This window comes from Vulpes lagopus, chromosome 2 (assembly GCF_018345385.1).
Source record: "Vulpes lagopus strain Blue_001 chromosome 2, ASM1834538v1, whole genome shotgun sequence".
Taxonomy (NCBI): Eukaryota; Metazoa; Chordata; class Mammalia; order Carnivora; family Canidae; genus Vulpes; species Vulpes lagopus.
Window position 1 is genome coordinate 49,350,588 of NC_054825.1, and position 19,487 is coordinate 49,370,074.

Consider the following 19,487-nt stretch of genomic DNA (forward strand, 5'->3'; position numbering starts at 1 on the left):
ATCATTCATGCTGTCCAAATAAATGACTAGCCCAAGGACAACTGCCCTGCCCAGGGAATGACAGGGTCCTTCCTCTGTTGTCCTATGGACACCCATCTGGACACCCATCCAGTAGACTCATCTGGACACTCATCTGTAGAATCAGAGACTCATTGCAGACACTGAGTCACTGGGCAGCCATGACCGCATGTCCCCACTTCCCAGGATGCCAGACCTACATGGACATCGTCATTGTCCTGGATGGCTCCAACAGCATCTACCCCTGGGTGGAGGTTCAACACTTCCTCATCAACATCCTGAAGAAATTTTACATTGGCCCTGGGCAGATCCAGGTAAGTGTCTCTGGGACTCTCTTCCCCTCTGACCAGGGCTTCCCAGACCTATGGAAGACGCTGCCCCAAGGGCATGGAGGAGCCTCCTTGCACATGCTAATAAGGTATAGGTGCAGGGGCCAGGCGGATGCCCTGCAGCCCAGGACACCCATCTCTGCTGGGTGCATCTGGGGACAGTCTGGGGGAGGCCCTACTTCATCGGTAAAACCTGTCAATGCTACCTATGAAGAATGACTTTGAGTAGGAAGAGTAGGAAGGAAGGAAGGCAGGAAAGGTTGAGTGGATCCCTGCTGAGTGAGGCACGGGGGATAATTAGATCTTGAGAGAAGACTGAGTGGGGAGCTCATAGCTGCCAGCACATGTCCAAACTACCGCTTGGCTAAAGAGGGGTAGATTTATACTGTATTGTTTTGGCCGACCAAGTGAGGACCGACATATAGGAAGTACAAGGTGGCAGATTTCAAGTCAATCTAGGAAATTATTTTTCTTAAAGATTTTATTTATTTATTCATGAGAGACACAGAGAGAGGCAGAGACATAGGCAGAAGGAGAAGCAGGCTCCCTGCGAGGAGCCCGATGCGAGACCCCATCCCAGGACCCTGGGATCATGCCATGAGCCAAAGGCAGACACTCAAACACTGAGCTACCAGGCATCCCTAGGAAATTATTTTGGAACAATTAGAGCAGTTAATAAGGGAGTGGGCTTTCTCAAGAAGTAATGACTTCCCCACGACAGGAAGATTATCCTTAGGGTATCACGGGCCAAAAGTCAGGCATTAAAAAGGCACCAAATAACTTGAGGCCTGTCCAACAGGAAGGTTTTATTGTTCTAGTCCGACTGTAGGCCTTTAAGGATTTTTGTTTGTTTTGAGGCTATTAATATTGTCTATATATTATTGACCTTGGGAATAAAAGGTTCTCTTCCAATTTTTCAGGAACCTTGGTTCCAACATTTGATGAAAAATGCCCTGACTTTCCAGGCATGCTGCTCCTAATATTTTAGGCTTCAATCCTGCGCCCAAGCAAGAAACATAATCTGTTGGGCCTTTCTTTATTTTTATTTTATTTTATTTTATTTTATTTTATTTATTTTATTTTATTTTATTTTTGAGAGAGAGAGAGCATTAGCGCAAGCTGGGAGGGTCAGAGGGAGAGGGAGGAAGAGAATCCTAAGTAGGCTCCAGGCTCAGAGTAGAGCGTAACCTGGAACTCGATCCCACGACCCCCAGATCATGACCCGAGCCAAAATCAAAAGTCAGATGCTCAACTGAGTGAGCCACCCAGGCACCCGTTGTGGGGTCTTTCTTTAACTCACACTTTCCTCTCTGGAGATGAACCTTCCACGGGCCTCACCAAGCCACCCATTCATTTCTGGAGCCCTGTTGAACTGTTTTCCTTCCCAGTGACTCACCATCGGGATGGTCCCCCATCCTCTGCACTCCCCAACAGCCACAGACAGAGATGACTCCAGGGAACCTCAACGCCGAGGGTCCAATTTTCAGGGGTCGGCATGTTCTGTTGTCCTCTCTCCTCTCCCGCAGGTTGGAGTTGTCCAGTACGGAGAAGACGTGGTGCATGAATTTCACCTCAATGACTACAGGTCTGTAAAAGATGTAGTGGAAGCTGCCAGCCACATTGAGCAGAGAGGAGGGACAGAGACCCGGACGGCATTTGGCATCGAATTTGCTCGGTAAAAAATGAAAAAAAAAAAAACAACCCTAATAAAATAGAAATAATAATAATGACTTACTTAAATCTCAGATAACTGTTCTAGTTCTACGTTGCTGTGTAACAAATCTCCACAAAATTCTGTGCCTCAAGATAATCATTTATTAATCCCTCCAAGTTACGGGGTAGGCTGGGCCCAGCTGGTCCATTCTCTCTGGGGTTCTCTCCTATGGTTGTAGTTTGGTGTGCCTACTGGGGCTGTTGTCATGGGAGGGGTTGACTGGAATGGACATCCAAAATGGCAGACTCATGTGACTGGCAGTTGTTGCTTGTTGTTGGTTGGGAGCTCAGTGTGGGCTGGTGACCTGAGCACCCCCACATGTGGCCATATGAGTCGGTTTTCTCATGGTGTAGCAGCCAGGCTCTGAGAAGGAGTGTCCCAAGAGAGCTTTCCAGGAGGCCCACACAAGAACTCTGAGAGTACCCGAGACCTACCCCACAAACTCTTGCATATGATTTTTGCCATATTCTGTTGATCAAGCAAGTCATTAGGGCCAGTCTAGACTCAAGGAGAAGAGAATTTGATTCTGCCTCTTGAGGGAGGAATGGCAAGGCCACGTCACAGAAGAGCATTTGGAATGGGAAGGTGTTGTTGCAACCAGCTGTGGAAAATGCGCTGTGCCACAGAGACCCTAATAAAAAGTACGTGGGTTCCGTGAGGGCAGGATCTTCCTGTGGAGTGTGTGTTATCAGTGGAGTGGGAGGAAGATCCTTAAATCCTTAAATCTGACTCCTAAAGTCCTTAAAAATCACACCGGAACTCACCCACAATGATAATGAATGTTACCTCCGGACCATGCCCTCGCAGCTGGCTCCATGCGTGCTCCGGAGACACCACCATTGCTCAGAACATTGTGCTCACCCCCCACTGAAATCGAGGAGTGATTTTGAGCAATTCCCCAAGATCTTTCAAGCTGCGGCCTAAACCCCTAAGGTGACTACATAGTCTGAGGCATATAGATTTTAAATATAAATTCTACATCTACAAATACAAGTTCTGCTCTGCCCATTGAGACCACAGGCCCCTTCTCGCATAATCCCACCTCACATAGGATTAGCTCATGCATTTAACAGAATTTAGTAATAACGTGATTTCATATGATGAGGTTTTTTTTCCCAACTTTACAACTTTTTATAATTAAGCAATGACTCCACCAAGATGCTTCTGTTTGCTGATAAAACTCACTGAAACTTTTATCCTAAATGAACCTCCCTCCATGTGAAGATGGCTCTTACTCATCCTCACAAGGAACGGGCCATTTTGCTGCTTTGCCGTCACTGGGATGAGCCCCTGGGACCCCAACACGCCCTCATAAAATTGCCACAGCAACAGAGAAAGCCCAAGCCCACTGAGCTATCACTTCCTCGGTGTGAACTAACAGACTCATTCAGAGATGCAGCCCACCAACCCCAGGCCAATTACGAGTGTGGAACCCACCAAGTGGTTTGAACCAAACTACAGGGAGGTGCATTTTAAAGTGAAAAGTTGGCTCTCTTCATTCAGTTATTCACAATGCATTTTTGTGTGTGTGCACCTGCAAAAGCATAAAGATCCAGACCGTGGACTTGAGGGGTTACAAAGATGATTACCTGTGGCCCCTGACCCAATAGGGAACTCTGATGAGCATCAGCCTAACTCAGTGAGGATGAAAGGGTAAGATCTAAGGAAGGATTGCTAAGAGGGGCTGGCATTTGGCTTGTCCTAGGAAGACCCCAGGATTCAATCAGGGAGAGGTGGAAAGAAGACCATCACCTGGCCAAGAACAGAAGAGAGGGAAAGTTAAGGAATGATTATGTTTGGAGGCTTTGACAATGGAATGAGGGTTGTGTTTGGGGATATTGCAGCCAGATTGTGGGGATGATAATGTCATAGCTAAAACAACCATGAGTGGCCACTGAGGGCTCTTGGGCTCGGGAGTGTTTTCATCAGATATGCACATAAAGGTGATTCTGGTAGTCGTGTATGGCTTGGAGGCTGTGGGTACAGTGATGGTGATCCCACCTTAGTTGACTTAACCCTTCTTATTAAGGCGAGCAAACAGGAGGAAGGGCTCAGAGGGATGACTGGGCCAGATTATGATGGGTTGGTGGGCTACTGTCAGGACCTGAAAGAAGTGGCAGCCAGTACAGATTTTGAGCAGAAAGAACACGTGATATGACCTCCTTTTCCATAGATCATTCTGGTTTCCAGAATGTGAGTTGTGAGTATAAAGCTCTCACTGCTCTCAAGGGACTTATACTCTGATTTACGAAGGAACAAATCCAAGCCTTTTGACACAATACAAGATCACAGTTTTAAATCTGATGATTCATGTCGATATTCACACCATTACAGATTCATACAGAAATTCACACGATTCCACTATATGAAAATATGAACCCCAAAATTTTCTTGGCTCCATATACAATGAAACCTGATTTCTCCCCTGCCATATTTTTTTTGCGGAATTTTGTGCCTGGGCCTGACCCTTCGATGAGGTTATAGAAATATCTAGAATCTCCTTTGAGGGACTAGAAGAGTTCTCCCTCCACGAGGTCAGGCTTAAGCTCAAAATTTGCTGTAGTCACATCAAGTAAGTGTACCTCTGGCCTCCTTCAGTTCACAGCTCATATTAAAATTAGAGGGTTTTTTTTTTAAGTCAGTATATCCACAATATCATAGAGCTAGAGAATGGCAGATGGTCTGTTTCTCTTAACTGGGAGCTTGAAGATGCTCTGAACTGGCTTTGTGAATTCCTCAACGTCTACATCGTGCACATCAGTTCATCAGCACGCCATGTAACAAGAGATACCGCGGGTGACGAGCTTTAATCTCACATTAGGGAGCTTAAATCCATGGGTGAGACCCAAGAAGAGTCACCACGGAGTCTAAGGGAAACATTTATTTTCAGATCCTTACTGGAAAATTCTACCTGCTGGGCCAGATATCTGGTCCAGACCGTGTCATTCCTACTCAGAACCTCACAGTCTAAAGGAGAGCTGACCACAGAAGCACCAAGAGCTAGTGATGTTTCCAGAGCCAGTTTGTGTGCTTCTGAGATGGGTTGCCAGCAGGGCATCATACCAGACCCCCCTGCCCCTGGCTGGGTGGCCCAACAAGCAGGCCAAGCACCTGCTCCAGGCACTGAAAACAAAATAAAAAGCAAGAAAGAGGAATATTTGTCATGGAATTAGATACTTTAATAGTTCCCAAAACAGAACCAAAATAGTCCTTGTGGGAAAAATCAGAACTTCGTGCAGGCTTCATTCCATGTATTTTATGATGAGTGTCATTTGGGTGTTGAGTTACTCTGGCCCGTCACCTTTTCAGTATGTAGAGAAGTGGGTCTAAACATCAGTATTCATCAGATCTTTTGAAAAATACTGATGCCCAGGCCATGCCCCCAGAGCTCCTGATTACATGCCCAGGTGGGGCCTGGGCATCATTTTTTAAATTCCCCAGGTGATTCTAATGTACAGCTGGGTTTTTGAACCACTAACTTAGCGCATATAAAGGTCTCCGTCGGGCCTTGAACTTTCTTCCCAAACCCATCTTGCCCCCTTTGCTTACCCCAAATAGCATGATCAAGACTATAAAGGGACTTTTTAAAGTCATTTTAAAAATATAAGCAGGGGCGCCTGAGTGGCACAGTCAATTCAGCGTCTGACCCTTGTTTTGGCTCAGGTTGTGATCTCAGGGTCATCAGATCAAGCCCTGCGTCAGGCTCTGCGCACAGCACAGAGTCTGCTTGAGTTTCTCCCTCTCCCTCTGCCCCTCCCGCTTGTACTCATTTTCTCTCCCTCTAAAATAAATAAATCCTTAAAAAAAAAAAAAAGACAAGCAGATACATGACCCTTCTGAGCAGCTGGTGAACAAGTAATGTGAGCATCTCAACCCAGTGCTTATTCACTGGTTCGAGATCCCAACCCTGTTGGGTTGCTCCCACCACCACCCCCCTGCCGCAGGAGTTGAGTGGGCTTGGCCTTGCTTCTGTGGCTGCCCCTCTGGAGGAGTGCTGGGGGCTGTTCCATCCCTACATCGCTCTTGTGACTCTCTCCCTATACTCTGGTTTCAGTTCCGAGGCTTTCCAGAAAGGCGGAAGGAAGGGAGCCAAGAAGGTGATGATCGTCATAACAGACGGGGAGTCCCATGACAGCCCAGACCTGGAGAAGGTGATCCAGCAAAGCGAGAGAGACAACGTGACCAGATATGCTGTGGCCGTGAGTCCTGCCCCGTGTGTTCCACCCTGTGCCCCTAGAGGCTTTGCCATCAAACCCCTGGGGACTCCCTGGGTCATTTTCTGGGTAGTGGACAAGCTGTCCAGGCCCTCCAATAGGCCTCTCCTTGTTTCATCCTCTCCTAAAGAGTAACTTGAGAATTTTCCTTCAGCACTGTCTGGGGCTGACCACAACAGTTGTAGGGGTTGGGGGAGGAGTAGTTCTCCATCACCAGGAAGGTTCTGAAACCTCAAAACTCTGGGAAACACCCCAAGCCACCCAGCGCCCAGAACTTTATCTTAGAACAGGGGCCTTATCTGGCCTCTACGAGACAACCTGTTTCAAACTACAAGTGGGACCTCAAGTTCTCTCTGTGATTGTAATGGTGGCCCCCACCACTCGGGGCCAGTGGCCTCGGGCATGTGGAGAGGTCTGTGCTATGTCCTGGTTTGTTGCCCTGCCCCTGTTACCTGGCAGGTTCTGGGCTACTACAACCGCAGGGGGATCAATCCAGAAGCTTTTCTAAATGAGATCAAATACATCGCCAGTGACCCCGATGACAAGCATTTCTTCAACGTGACCGATGAGGCGGCCCTGAAGGACATCGTTGATGCCCTGGGGGACAGGATCTTCAGCTTGGAAGGTGAGCAATACCTACCAAGAGGGGTCTGTGCTCCTGGGCTCGCACCAAGTGAACCCCCAAAATCCAGCCCCACCACATGGAATGCTCTAGCAGGAGCCATCCCTTCATGATAATTCCATGGTATTCTGTGCCGGACCTGAGGCTGTGCACCTCACAGACAGCCCCAGACAGTGGCTTTGCTCAAATTCTCCCCCTTTTACCTCTGAGGATCCATAAGCCTATGGGAGCCAAGTGACTTGCCAAAGCTTCCACGGCCTGGGAAGGAGACGGGGCCTGAACCAGTGTCTCCAGATTTGGCAAATATAAAATACGGTGCTTGTGGCAAACTGACCTATACTAAGAAATTATCCACTGGTGTCTGAAATTCAGATTGAACTGGGTGTCCTTTGTGTATCTGGCCTAGTCTGAACGGAGCTGGACCTGCCTCCATAGCCTGAAGTGCTTCATCCCTGAGTCTTGCTTCCTCCCGCTCCCCCGAAAACACTTTGAGTAGGGTTCGTTCCTTTAAAAAAAAAAAAAAAAGATTAAAAAAAAAAGATTTTATTTATTCTTGGGAGATACAAAGAGAGAGGCAGAGACACAGGCAGAGGGAGAAGCAGGCTCCCTGTGGGGATTCCGATGTGAGACTGGATCCTCAAGCCAAAGGCAGATCCTCAACCATGAGCCACCCAGGTGCCCTGCGTACGGTTCCTTCCAATCACCTCCCTCCTTACTGTTAAACTCCAGTTTTGTGTGCACAGATCTCCTTTGCACCATGTATTGCTGCAGCCGGCCCTCGCAACACTGGGCTGGGCCATATGGGAGGGTTGCAAACAGAGACAGAAAACAGAGTCCTTGAGCCTGAGCGCATTGGAAAAGATGAGCTCCAGACGCATGAAGAGGTGGAGATGAAAGCAGGCCTGATCCACAAGGATAAAGGAATAGAAAGTGTAGCCTGAGTGCTGACACTCACACTAGGGCTTAAATACCCAGAGGAGCATCCTTCTAGAAATGGTCACTTTGGGTGTCGAGAACATAGGCTCCAGGGCCCTGTACAGGGTCGGGGGGCTTTGTGGGGAAGGGCTTTCAGCACACATGGGTTTCTTGTGCAAAGCTGTGGTGGTGACAGGTCTCCCTCCCAAGGGTCGATCCAATCTTTGGGAGTCATCCAGAGGCATCTGGAACCAAACTGGTGAATAATAGGAATGAGAGAAGTGGGGAAAGAGATGGAATTCCCATTTCTGGCCAAAAATGTTGACTATTTCTTTCCATGCACTTTTCTTGCTCTTTCCCCTATTTGACAGCCATATAGCATACATGCTGTCTCGTATAACCCGTCCCAGCACGTCCTCGACAGTGAGCAGGCTACTAGTCGTAAAGCCAGTGCCTCGGGAAGGTGCCTGGTGCCCTCCCTGGGCAGGCCGCCTGCCTCTGGGCCACCCAGGGGTGTAGTTCCGCTGGACTCAGCCTTAGGGACCCCGTCTTCCCTCCCTGAAGGCGCCCCCAGGACACGGGGGCTGTGGGTGGAGCTGCAGGTGTGTGTGTGGCACCAAGTAGGCGGTCAGGCATGGAGCCCAGATCTTTCTGTCCCTCCATTTCAGGCACCAACAAAAATGAGACCTCCTTCGGGCTGGAGATGTCGCAGACCGGCTTTTCGTCTCACGTGGTGGAGGTGGGTCCGGGGTGGAATCACCCTCCTGCACACTCCCCGGCTCTCTAGGTGGTCACCCCGCCTGTCCTGGGCTGCCTCTCTGCCTCCATCCGCTGCGGCTGCAAGACGGAAGCCAAGGTCTCCACCTTGCAGTAGGTTGTCCCAAGCCCTTCCCAGCAGGGAGTGGGCTGCAAGTAATGAGCACCGCCACCCCTTGCCTCTGCTCCCTGCACAGGGTGGCCGATGGGGACATTTCCGCCAGGGCCAAAGGTCCCGTTCAGTCCACAGAGCCTTGTGCAAAAATGCGGTCAACATGGGAGAAACCAATCAATTGCACTGTCCTGATGGCACCCTTGCCCCAGGCAGCCTGTGCGTGCGGGGCCATGGCCCAGCGCCCATGCGGGGAGGGGGGCCAGATGTGCCAGATGTGCCAGATGTGGTCCCGGTGCAGACTCAGCCGTGGATGGCAGAGGTCCCAGGTGGGCCCACGATGTCAGAGGCAGGCTCAGAGGTTCGGTCCGGGTGTCCCTCGCCCTCGACACACCTCACCTGGTTCTGATTGGCAAGACGGGGCTGACGCCTCACGGGATTGCCAGGGGGGCAGAGAGTCAGTATCTGGGAGAGTGTTTCAGAAATCACTGGAGCCCCGCCTGGGAGCCCTGGTGGCAGGAAGACCATATGGCCGGAGTCTGCGTCAGTGGGCATGCTTTGGGCAGACAGGTGTCCTAAGTGTTCTCAGGCGGGCACTGTGGGAGTGTGCTTGTGCCTCCTCATTTGCCAGAAAGGACCTATTGATCCTGCCTACTTATACTTCACCTTCAATATCTCACCAATTCCCACCACCACCACCACCACCAACTCCTCTGTGAGGTAAATAGGGCAGGATTCCTTGTTCCCAGTCTCCAGATGAATAAACTGAGTCACACAAAGTCTGAGTGACCTGCTGAAGGGACATAGAGAAAAACACCAGGCTTACACTTGTCCCCTCTCACACACACCAAGCAGCTGCTCCCTGTAAGCTTATGGACTCTAAGGGGGTCTGAGTCAGAAATCCCAAATCGGAGATGGGTGGGGGGAAGTTGGGGGCGGGTACATGTGTGCAGTGGGCAGCAGCAGGCAGAAGGGTGGAAACCTGACTCACACTCCGCTGTTTCTGAGCTGCATCTGGACAGGCTCATGCCCACCCCAATCCAGCAAGGTATAAATGGAACTGCCTATAATAACAAGTCAGTCATGTTATAGGCACACAGCACTTGAAACTCTTCCAGGAAATTCCTGTGCCCCATTTCATGCTCAGCACAGCCCTGCCGGGTTGGCAGGTGGGAATAGTCCCTATTAGGCAGTCATAGGGGCACATTTCTTCCATGCCTTCTCTGTGCTGGGCCCTGCGCTGGGTCCTGGAAGGTGCCGTCTCCCACTTCAAATACTGTGGCCTGTGTATGCTCAGGAATCAGGGATCCTGAAGAGAAGGGGAAGTTATGATGAGGTTCAGGTATTCAAGAACACTGGAATGAGCCCTGAAAATGACCCATGCAGCTCAAGCGGGACGAGTCCTGGCAGGATCCACTGCTCCCCAACTACACAGGGGAGACCAGGAGCTCAGAGCCCTGGCCTGCTATTCAGGTCAAGGTCATGCACTGCCCTCTGCAGATCCTTCCACGTATACAATTCATACAACTCGTTTTCATTCCCCTGCTTGGAGAGACCAAGGTGCCTCTCCCCATCCTCATCCCCACCCCCAGCTCTTCTCATCCCCTGACTCTTGTTTTTCAAGTGACAGGCATCCAGTGGTTTTTATCTGGTAGGACTCTTAAAGAGATGATGATTAAATTTGAATCTGAGACTCTTTAATTCTTAAAAAGAAAAAAAAAATCCTTCCAAATCGAAAGGAATGGAGCAAGGATGGTGGTCTGTCTGGCACTGTGACTGGCCATTGGGTTGCTATTTTAGGGCACAGAGGTTTCTCAGCACCAACCACTGATGCCATCATAATTGGCCACAGCCGTTCTGTCCCTGGGAGTCCAGTTCCACAGCTCTCAGGGTCGGTCAGACCTCTGTGGGGATGGGGAGCAGGTGGTCCAGCCTTTCAGCCTTGTCGAGAGCAAGTGCTGAGCCTGAGTGAGTCCATGGCCTCAGCCCGAGTGCGTCCATGTCCTGGGTGAGCTATCAGGCTCCATACCCCCCACAAGTGTTCCACAAACAGCTGCTTCTTGTCAATGTGCAAAGATCCTTCAGTTACCCTGGGCCTGTTTAGCTATGCCAGAAAGAATGATCTCTAGCACTGGAAGAAGGACCCCATAGCATATTCTCAAATATGAGAATATCTCAAATATGAGCCCAGAAGCTCATCACTTGGGCTGCTCCTGCCTTTCCAGCAAGGAAACCAGCCTTCGAGTGAAAAAAGATAAAAGCAACGAGAGGAAGGAGAGACCAGTTTCCAGGGTAAGAGAGAAGACCCCAAAATGCCACCTGGTCACCCAAAGAGCCCAAGGCCCCAGGCCACAGGCATTGCATCCCAGGTGGAGCCACTGGGAAAACCCAGAGAGCTAGAGTCAACCCACAGAACTCTAGTCTCAATTTGCAAAAAGGAAAAAGAGGATATTCTGAAAATTACCATCAGGAAGGCCAGCTACGGATCTCCGGATCTCCGGTCCAATTCTAAACAGCTTTTTAAGCCAATGGCCCCATTAGCCTTTGGAAATGAATGCAAAGGTCACTAATAGCTGGAGTGGCTTCCATTAGTCCTGGCTGCCCGCTGAGGTGGTGGACTCCCTGTTGAGCTGGGTAATCAAGAAGGAGCTGCAGGAGTCTGCCAGGAAGTTTACCAAAGGGATCCACACCTCCCAAGGGGGCATAGACTCTAAGAGTCTGCAATGCCCACAGGCCAGGAGGGGAAGGTATGGAGGAAGCAAGGGAACTATATATAAATAATCCATGCCCACTGGCGGTGGATGGAGCCAATAATCCATGCCCACTCCTCCTACCCTGCGGTCCCTATGTCTCCCCAACCCCGGAGGTTTCCAGAAGGAAGCAGTTTCATTAGCGTGGATCCTGTCTACACAGATACTTGACTCACCTGAGATGGGAAGAGACTATTTTCCTTTAACCTACACGTGGTTAGGTCCAGCAGGACCAGCCCTTGGTTATGTCTGGAACAGGCCAAGGGTGGTCAGCCTCCCACCTCCCCGACCAGCTGCCTCTTCAGCCTGTGCCCTTCCCGCAGCACCCCTCCCCGCCACGGTTGTAGGCTGAAGAGCTAAGGCCTTGGGCCATTATCGGAGGCTCTGAGCAGAGACAACCAACCTCCCGATCGGGGCTGAGTAGTCAGGTACTGTGTACCCCCTGCCCCCCACAGCCCCTCCTTGCCACCCTGGCTATGGATTTCCAGCACGGTGACGGGAGGGCTTCCCTCTACGTAAAGACTGGAGGCCTATTTCTGAGGGGGGTCACCTGCCCAACCCTGCCTAAGCCTCCTGGCACTCATCCCTCCCTCGGGCTCCACTTTGGGCTTGTTAAAAATACATCATTTTCTGACAGGATCCAAGCAATTAATGGCAGTATAATCCATCCTCTTAATGATGTATCTGCCTGAGAAGGGGCTCTTAGCCCGTCTCGTCACTCTGATGATGGGCATGCAGGCACCAGGGAGCCATTGGAAGAGCCTGGGGAGGAGGACAGTACTCAGTGTCCTCGAGGTGATCTGTGCGCCAATGCACAGGACCACCAGCGGCCACCTCCACCTGCCTGCACCATCCCACCTAACCAAAGCCAAGAAGAATTGCCGGCGTCTGCTATTCTCATTCCATTACTGCTGGGCAAGGAGAAAGCATCGCCTGACTGTGCGGCCTCAGACAAATCATTTAACCTCTCTGAACCTCCATCTTTGAGCAGATGTCTGAAAAATATTTGCTGAAATTGAATCTTGAGGCTTGGAGCTGGAAGTGAACCTTTTGAGACTTACTAATAAATCAAGTAAGGGTTTCTTAAAAATCCTGTCCTAATTCCACCCACCTCCTCAGTTGGCCCCCCCTCCTGTGGAGCCCCCAGTTAGGCTGCCCTTGCCCCCAACAGGGCACTCCCCTTGGGCAGCTGTAATGAGTCATCTGCAGCACCAACCTGACTGTGAGATCTGCTTCTTTGACTCCTGCCTCCCCGGGGTTTTATGGATGAATAAAAGGATGAGAAGAGCTACTATATACTGAGGCCTTATTGGCTGCCAAGCACCATGCTAAGAATTAAAAATGTTAATTCTCACCACAAAACGATTTACAGCTGAGGCTGAGACAGAGCACCAGAAAGAGAGAGAAAGAGACAGAGAGGGAGGGAGGGAGAGAGGGAGAAGCTTGCCCAAGGTCACACAGCTAGAAGACCTGAAGCTGAAACAGCAACCCAGGAATGTCTGACTCAAGTCTTCATGCTCTAAGCTCCAGACCAGGGATTCTCAGCCTCAGCCCAACTGACAGTTTAGGCAGGGCAATTCTTTGGGACTGTCCTGTGTCTTGTAGGCAGCAGCACTGGCCACTACCCACGAGATGCCATACCAACCCCAACATCACCCCCAGCTCTGACGACCAAAACTGTTTCCAGACATTGCCAAATATGGCCTGGGGGCTGAACTGCCCCCATTTGGGAACCACTGCCCTAGACTATGCTGTTTCCAGTGCTAGGGATATGCCTGCCCCTCCCTCACCCCCAGCTGGGGACACAGACTGGCTGGGACACAGTTTGAGAAGATATGGTCACATGCCCAGGGAGCATTTGGCTCAGCTAGGAAGGCAAGACTGCCACAGAGGCCAGGGCAGAAGGCAGCTAAGAGCTGAGCTAGCAGAGTCTCATGGCAGGTGCTTCGCTCAAGTGAATACAGGTAAGGGTTGTCTGTAGGGAGGGCACGGACTTGGCCTTGGACCTGCTAAGGGCCACCATGCCTGCATCCTCATTTCTACGCAGGGTACCAGAAAAGGCAGCTTATGCCAAGGATCCGTGTGCGAGGCCACCCAGGCACACCCGGGCAATACCTGCTGGGAGCTCAGCTGGCCCCACGGGAAAGGAGGCCATAAATCAGGAAGCCGGTGCCAGGCCTGGAGCGTGGGATGACGAGCCTCTGCCCTGCAACGCCCTGCCATTTGCTTTCCAGCTGGGCCTGCATGCCTGGCTTCCTCTGTCAAGGCTTCAACCCTCTTTGTGGGCCCTGCCCATCCAGATTTTTTCCAACTTCAAAATGTCTAGGCTCCCTGAGCTGGGGAAAGATAGTGCCATACTGAGGTGTGCTCCGGTGGCCTCTGCTTGCCCTCCCAGCCGGCCCTCGGCCACAGTCCTGGGCGAGGCCTTCCCTGGCAACAGACGCCTGTCGGAAAAGGGCCACCGCCTGGAAGCACCAGCATGCAGCCCCTGCCAGGGTCAAAGAGCGTAAGGCAAGAACCCGCAAAAGCCATCAGCCGGACCAGTGCTGCCAAATGCAGAAGTCCCTGTGGAATCCCCAAACCCCAACAGTCGGCCTCAGGTGCCTCCCCAGTGGAATCCCAGGCACGTCGGCTGAGCCAGTCCTCCTCAGTGCATCCTAGAGGCTTCCAGTCATCTGCAAGGCCAAGACCTCATCTTCCAAGTCCTCTCCATGAAGGAAGGAGCCTGGTCCTGCAAACTTGGACTCAACTGAAAGAGATGGGGGGACAGTGAGGGGCGAGGCCTGCGCATCATGCTCCTCCTAGAAGGTGCTCCAATGGGAAGGCAGAGAAGCAGGGTCCAAGGGCTGCCTGTGGGTGTTTTCCCCCTTGCCCAAACCATCCCCCTGCTCGAAATCCGAGCCCTGCCCCAACTTGCTGTGCAGCATCCGGCAAGTCCCTTTCCCTCTCTGAAGCTTGAATGCCATCTGTCAAGTGCCATTAATGAACATCCGTCCTGCTGGCCTCTCACAAACGGGTAGCTGATGAGAAAGTACTCTTCGAGGAGGGAGCATGCCCACGAGTGCCAGGAGCACCGGCGGTGGCCATGGGCAGCGAGCCTGAGGCCCTGGCCCTGATCCCCCAGGCTGGCAGATGTCAGGAGCTCCCAGACTGCAGCCCACACAGAGTAGGAGGAGGAAGCTAATTAGAAAGTGTGACATTAAATACAACCAAGCATATTAGACCCTCCTGAGACCGGCTTACTTACAGCCGGAAAAACATTCGGTCTGAATGGTGGGTTCCACTTCCAGGGTATTCAGACTTTTTAAGTCTTATCTATGATCAACTTCCGTCTTTAATGTGACCCCTGGGAAATGACAAATGGAAAGTCAGCTCAAGGCTCAGAGTCCTGCCCCCTCCACTGAGACTGGCACCTGGTGACCCTGCCTGCACAGTCACTCACGGCCCTGACTATCCCAAGGCCAGAATCACATTTTCCTATTGGCACCATCGCTTTGGAGGGAAGGGGAGACGGAGTGCCTTGGGCCCCGAGTGGTGGGAGGACACCCAGCCAGAATCAGGGAGGCTCGGTGGAGGAAAGAGGTGACTTCGCCTGCTAGCACTCCCACGGCCCAAAGCTGGGGTACCATCTGCCCGGCCCGGAATCATCAAGGTCACCCGGGAAGGTGGCCCTGCTTGCTCCCACCACCTCCTCAGGCGTTTGTTGTCCCTAGTCACTCCTCCTCTTCTAAGGGCTGGCTATTTGCTTTCCTGTACTTGCTAGCTTTGTGGATGGTTTAAGGAGGTGGGGTGGTGATGGCACCCAAGAGAGTGAGGGGACCCTAGAGTCAGTAACAGGGAGCCTGGCCCTCAGGGAGCCAGAACGCCCACCTTCCTGTCCAAGCACTGCAGCACCGACTTCCCCTGCAGCTAAAGACAAGCGCCCTTCCTTGGAGCACAGGCCATCACGGATGTGGCCCTGGCTTCTCCGTCCAGCCTCATCAGTGTTGTGCTGGCCCCCCTCGCTCCATGCTGCAGCCCATCCAACAGCTTTCAGCCCCTTAAAACCAAAGCCTCAAAACTCCCTCCCAGCCTCAGGGCCTTGGCACACCTGTCCCCTCCCCCACCAGGTGTCCAGGTGAGCATCACTTATTCAAAAACGCTTCCCCCGACCCCCATTTCAGCCTAGCCTCCACCTCCCTGTGGTATTTACACGTCTCCTGTAGCATCCAGCATGCTTTGCAACTAGTATGTTGGTCTGCACGTTTGTTTATACTTGGAGCTCTGCGAGGGCAGAGGTAGCATCCCAGCACCAAGCAAGTGCCTGGTACACAGTAGACCCACGATGAATTCTTACTGAAGAAATGAAGAAGTAAGATTCACACACGGGGAAGAAACTCAGACACCATGAGGAAACAGGGAAGGAGGCCAAAGCCAAGGGCACGGCTTCAAGGAGGGCCAGGAGGAGAAGAGAGCCACGGGAGATTGACGATTGACTATAGGGATTTGGAAGCCCAACAAGGAACAGAGGCTGGGTCCCAGAGGTGGAATGTATTTCTGGAACATTCCTTTGTTTGACCCATTGAGGCTGAGGATGGGGTGGAAGGTCCTTGGCTCATTCAAAAGTCCAGAATCCCAGCTGGAAGTTAGTTAAATACTGAACACAGGAGACACAGGTCAGGTTGGTGCCCGAGGTGGCTGGTAGGGGCTCATTGTGCAGAACCCGGGGGTCCCCAGGAGATGCGAGCTGACGGCCCCTCCCCAATGTCAGGACGGGATTCTGCTGGGAGCCGTTGGCGCCTATGACTGGAACGGGGCCGTGCTGAAGGAGACCAGCGGCGGGAAGGTCATCCCCCTCCGAGAGTCCTACCTGAAGGAATTCCCCGAGGAGCTCAAGAACCACGGTGCCTATCTAGGTAAGAGCCCGAGCTGAGCCTGGCTCCTGGGCGGTGGGCAGGGGGGACCCCGGGGGCTCCCACACCCGAGCCGAGGGTTCCGTCTACATAGTCTGTGAATGTCCAGCCACAGGTCGGGGACCGTTGCCCCTTCACCCAGCACCTGTAGACCAACAGGTTAGAATTAGTGACAAGCAAGCCACCTGTACCGGACTTTCAGCTGATGCTTCTAGACGCTGGGCCAGCTGTCCATGTGTCTTTAAAGCTTTCTGCCTTGACTGGGGTTTGAGCACGCTGAGCTGCCTCCCAAGGCCAAGGTGCAAGTCGAGGAGAAAGCTACCCTCATTTTTATGTGCTAATATTCACAATCAAGGCACAAGTCACTTCCCATTAAACACTTGGGAAGCAGACATTAAAGAGAGCCACAGATTGTTGGCCCCATGGGTGGTGATAGGCCCCAGCTGTGAGGCCCTAACCCACGGAACCCAGTCACCTCCAGTTCTAGAAGAACGGGACCCTGGGCTCCACGCTGAGGCTGCCAGGGCTGATTCCTTTCTGAAAAGGCCGAGCCAGAGTGAAGGGCAGCAGGCGGGGAACGGCCGGGGCTCCCATGATCTCTGAGCCACGTCTGCCATCTGTGAGGTCCCTCATCATTAATGCCTCCTCGGACCCCACTCCTCCAAGAGCCCGGGCCACCCAGAATCGGCACATCTGTCCACGTGTCCATGTCATCCCTGCCTCTGTCCCCCAACGCTTCAACCACACGCCTTGCCTGTGACGCTGCCCACACTGTGGCCACCCCATCCTCCATCTCCAACTCTGGGACCCTGAGCTGACCACAGAATGCTAGAATCGGGACTTGCCTGGGAAACACAGAGGTGTAGGGCCCTAGAAACTTCCCAGCACTACCTGGCCCCAGGGCCTGGGCTCCACTTTACTCAACAGATATTAAACCTCAACTGGGTAAAGCGCACCTGTGGCCTATGCCCTCTGAACGCAATGGCAAGCGGGACCCAGCGTCTGCCTCCCAGCTGCTTCTCAGCCAGTGGGGGAGAGACAGGTGCACAGGTACAAACTATAATGCACATGGGGCCAGAGTTCAGATGCGAGCACAGAAAAGAAGGGAGAGATCGGAGCCCCTGCCCTGGCAGATACCCAGACGCTAGAAGAGATGTCAGAAGAACAAAGGCTGGCGCTCATTCAGTGCCAATCAACCGCGACGGCTTGTGTTCCTCCCATGTGCTCAGCACTGTGTAGACAAGTGGGGACACCACGTAAGGGATGGTGGTGCAGTTGCCTTTAATATCAGGGAAATTACATCAGCACCCAGGGCCCAAGGGATTGAGACAAACGCTGTGGGTCGTCACGCTCCAGTGGCCGCACACCCTGGCCACCCCTGGGATTGTGCTGGGGTCTGCACCAGGTCCCTGGGGCAGGAAGAGACTGAAGAAGCCAAAAAGGTCCAAGAGAAGGAGGGAGGTGTGGAAAGTGCTCGGCGGGTTCAGGACCCAGGAGGTAGACAGGTCAGGCTGGGGCAGAGGGGTGCAGCAGGAAGGGGAAGGCGGGTTAGGGCAGGCTGTAGCTGGAGGCCTCGAATGCCCGGTTGAGGAGTTGGAGCTTTTTTATGCTAGCAGTAGGGAGACAGTGAAGGTATCTGAGTGAGAGGGTAGCAAGATGAGTCTCCCGCCACTGTCTCTCCTGGCCCAGCAGAGCTGTCTTCCTCCTCCCAGGAGACCCTGGTGGGGCAGAGCCAGGCTGCAAATCCCTTGCAAGGCCCAACCATCTTGGGTGGGAATCCTGAAGGAATGCCTCTCTCTTCTCCTCCCTCTGGGGCTCAGCCACGAGGACAGTGTCTGGGATCTATGGAAGATTCCTTTCTATGTGCCCCAAGGGAGAGAGGGTTTTGGAGGAAGGACTTCAGGAGGCCAGGCTCTCCGCCTCCACACAAGGAAGCTGTGTGGACTTCTGGCCACGGGTCTTCCCCTGTCATCTTGTCAGGCCTTCTGGGAGGTCGATCCAGCTGTCAGGATGGCCCTGCCTGCTGGCCAAAGAACCACACGGAAACTGAAGCCACAGCCAGCAGACTGTGGGAAGCAGGAAGCTCTCAATGCTTCATGCTGCTTTAAAAGGCGGCCCACGCGTGCTTCCAGGACATTTGGCCCCCAAGCCCCTCCCACCACCACTGTCCCCCCTTCTGAGGAAGCCCAGAGCCAGGGGCTAATTGAGAACATTTTCAGTAGTGCCTTTGGGAGCTCAAAAGAAAGCTTGGTGGGGTGCCTGGGTGGCACCCCTGGGTCAGCTGAGCATTGGGCTCTTGATTTGGGCTCAGGTCATGACCTCGGGGTTGGGAGATGGAGCCCTGAGTCGGGCTCCAAGTTGAGTGTGGAGATTCTCTCTCTCCCTTTGCCCTTCCCCTCCTAAAAATAAAGAGAAAAGAGAGAAAAAGCAAGCAAGCAAACAAGCTGACCCCACGCCATAAGGTCATATATTTATACCCTCATCTATTTATGATTGTGCTAATACACAGCCATATCAGCCTGTGCTACCTCCTGCTTCACTGGCCTTTCAAGCACCAGTCCCCAGGATACAGCTCTAAGAGTCAAAAATGTGTCTGGAACCAGAGTAGCTCACCGTCCTGCCTCCGCGCTCCCAGCCACTCAGTGAACTTGTCTATGCATCCTGCAGCCTCTGTGTGAGCAACCAGTGGACCATGGTGGCACCCTTACCCACACACTCGCACACGCACATATGGCAGGGGGAGACATCCATTTGCCAGAGACGGTCCAGGAACTGCCAACAAACGCATCTAAGAACTGGGATCCAGTACCCGAGGCCATCGGGCAGAAAGTGGGGCTCTAGGCTCTGCCTCAAGATTCACCGCCATCCGGCAAAGCCAGCCCGAGGGCATGGAGTGGTGGCCTTTCCAAAAGGTGCCCTGGCTTCCATTTCTTCCTTGCTTGCATAGTGTATGTCTGGGACTGAGAGGAGCCTAGGGGCTCGCTCCTTTGAGTCTGCAAAGTTCTGGGACTGCAAGGACCCTGTGTCGATGCCCAGCGGGGCAGCTCCCTCCACCTGGCCGCCAGTGCTGTGGTTCTCCATGAACCGCTTTCCAACAGGTTACACTGATGAGGGCAACACCGGCTGGTCCCCAGACAGACAACTGGTGGGGATCAAAACCAAAGC

The 19,487-nt window shown here is 52.5% G+C and overlaps 1 protein-coding gene across 1 annotated transcript in view; it reads left to right on the forward strand.

Moving 5' to 3' along the window:
- The window catches only part of ITGA11 (integrin subunit alpha 11), a 114,103-nt gene that overhangs the window by 62,528 nt on the left and 32,088 nt on the right, over positions 1–19,487 (forward strand). Inside the window, exons 6-11 of the mRNA XM_041746500.1 lie at positions 205–332; positions 1,874–2,022; positions 6,116–6,260; positions 6,735–6,900; positions 8,481–8,551; positions 16,181–16,325. Of these exons, the coding sequence (XP_041602434.1) occupies positions 205–332; positions 1,874–2,022; positions 6,116–6,260; positions 6,735–6,900; positions 8,481–8,551; positions 16,181–16,325 (804 nt within the window). The remainder of the gene's footprint in view (positions 1–204; positions 333–1,873; positions 2,023–6,115; positions 6,261–6,734; positions 6,901–8,480; positions 8,552–16,180; positions 16,326–19,487) is intronic.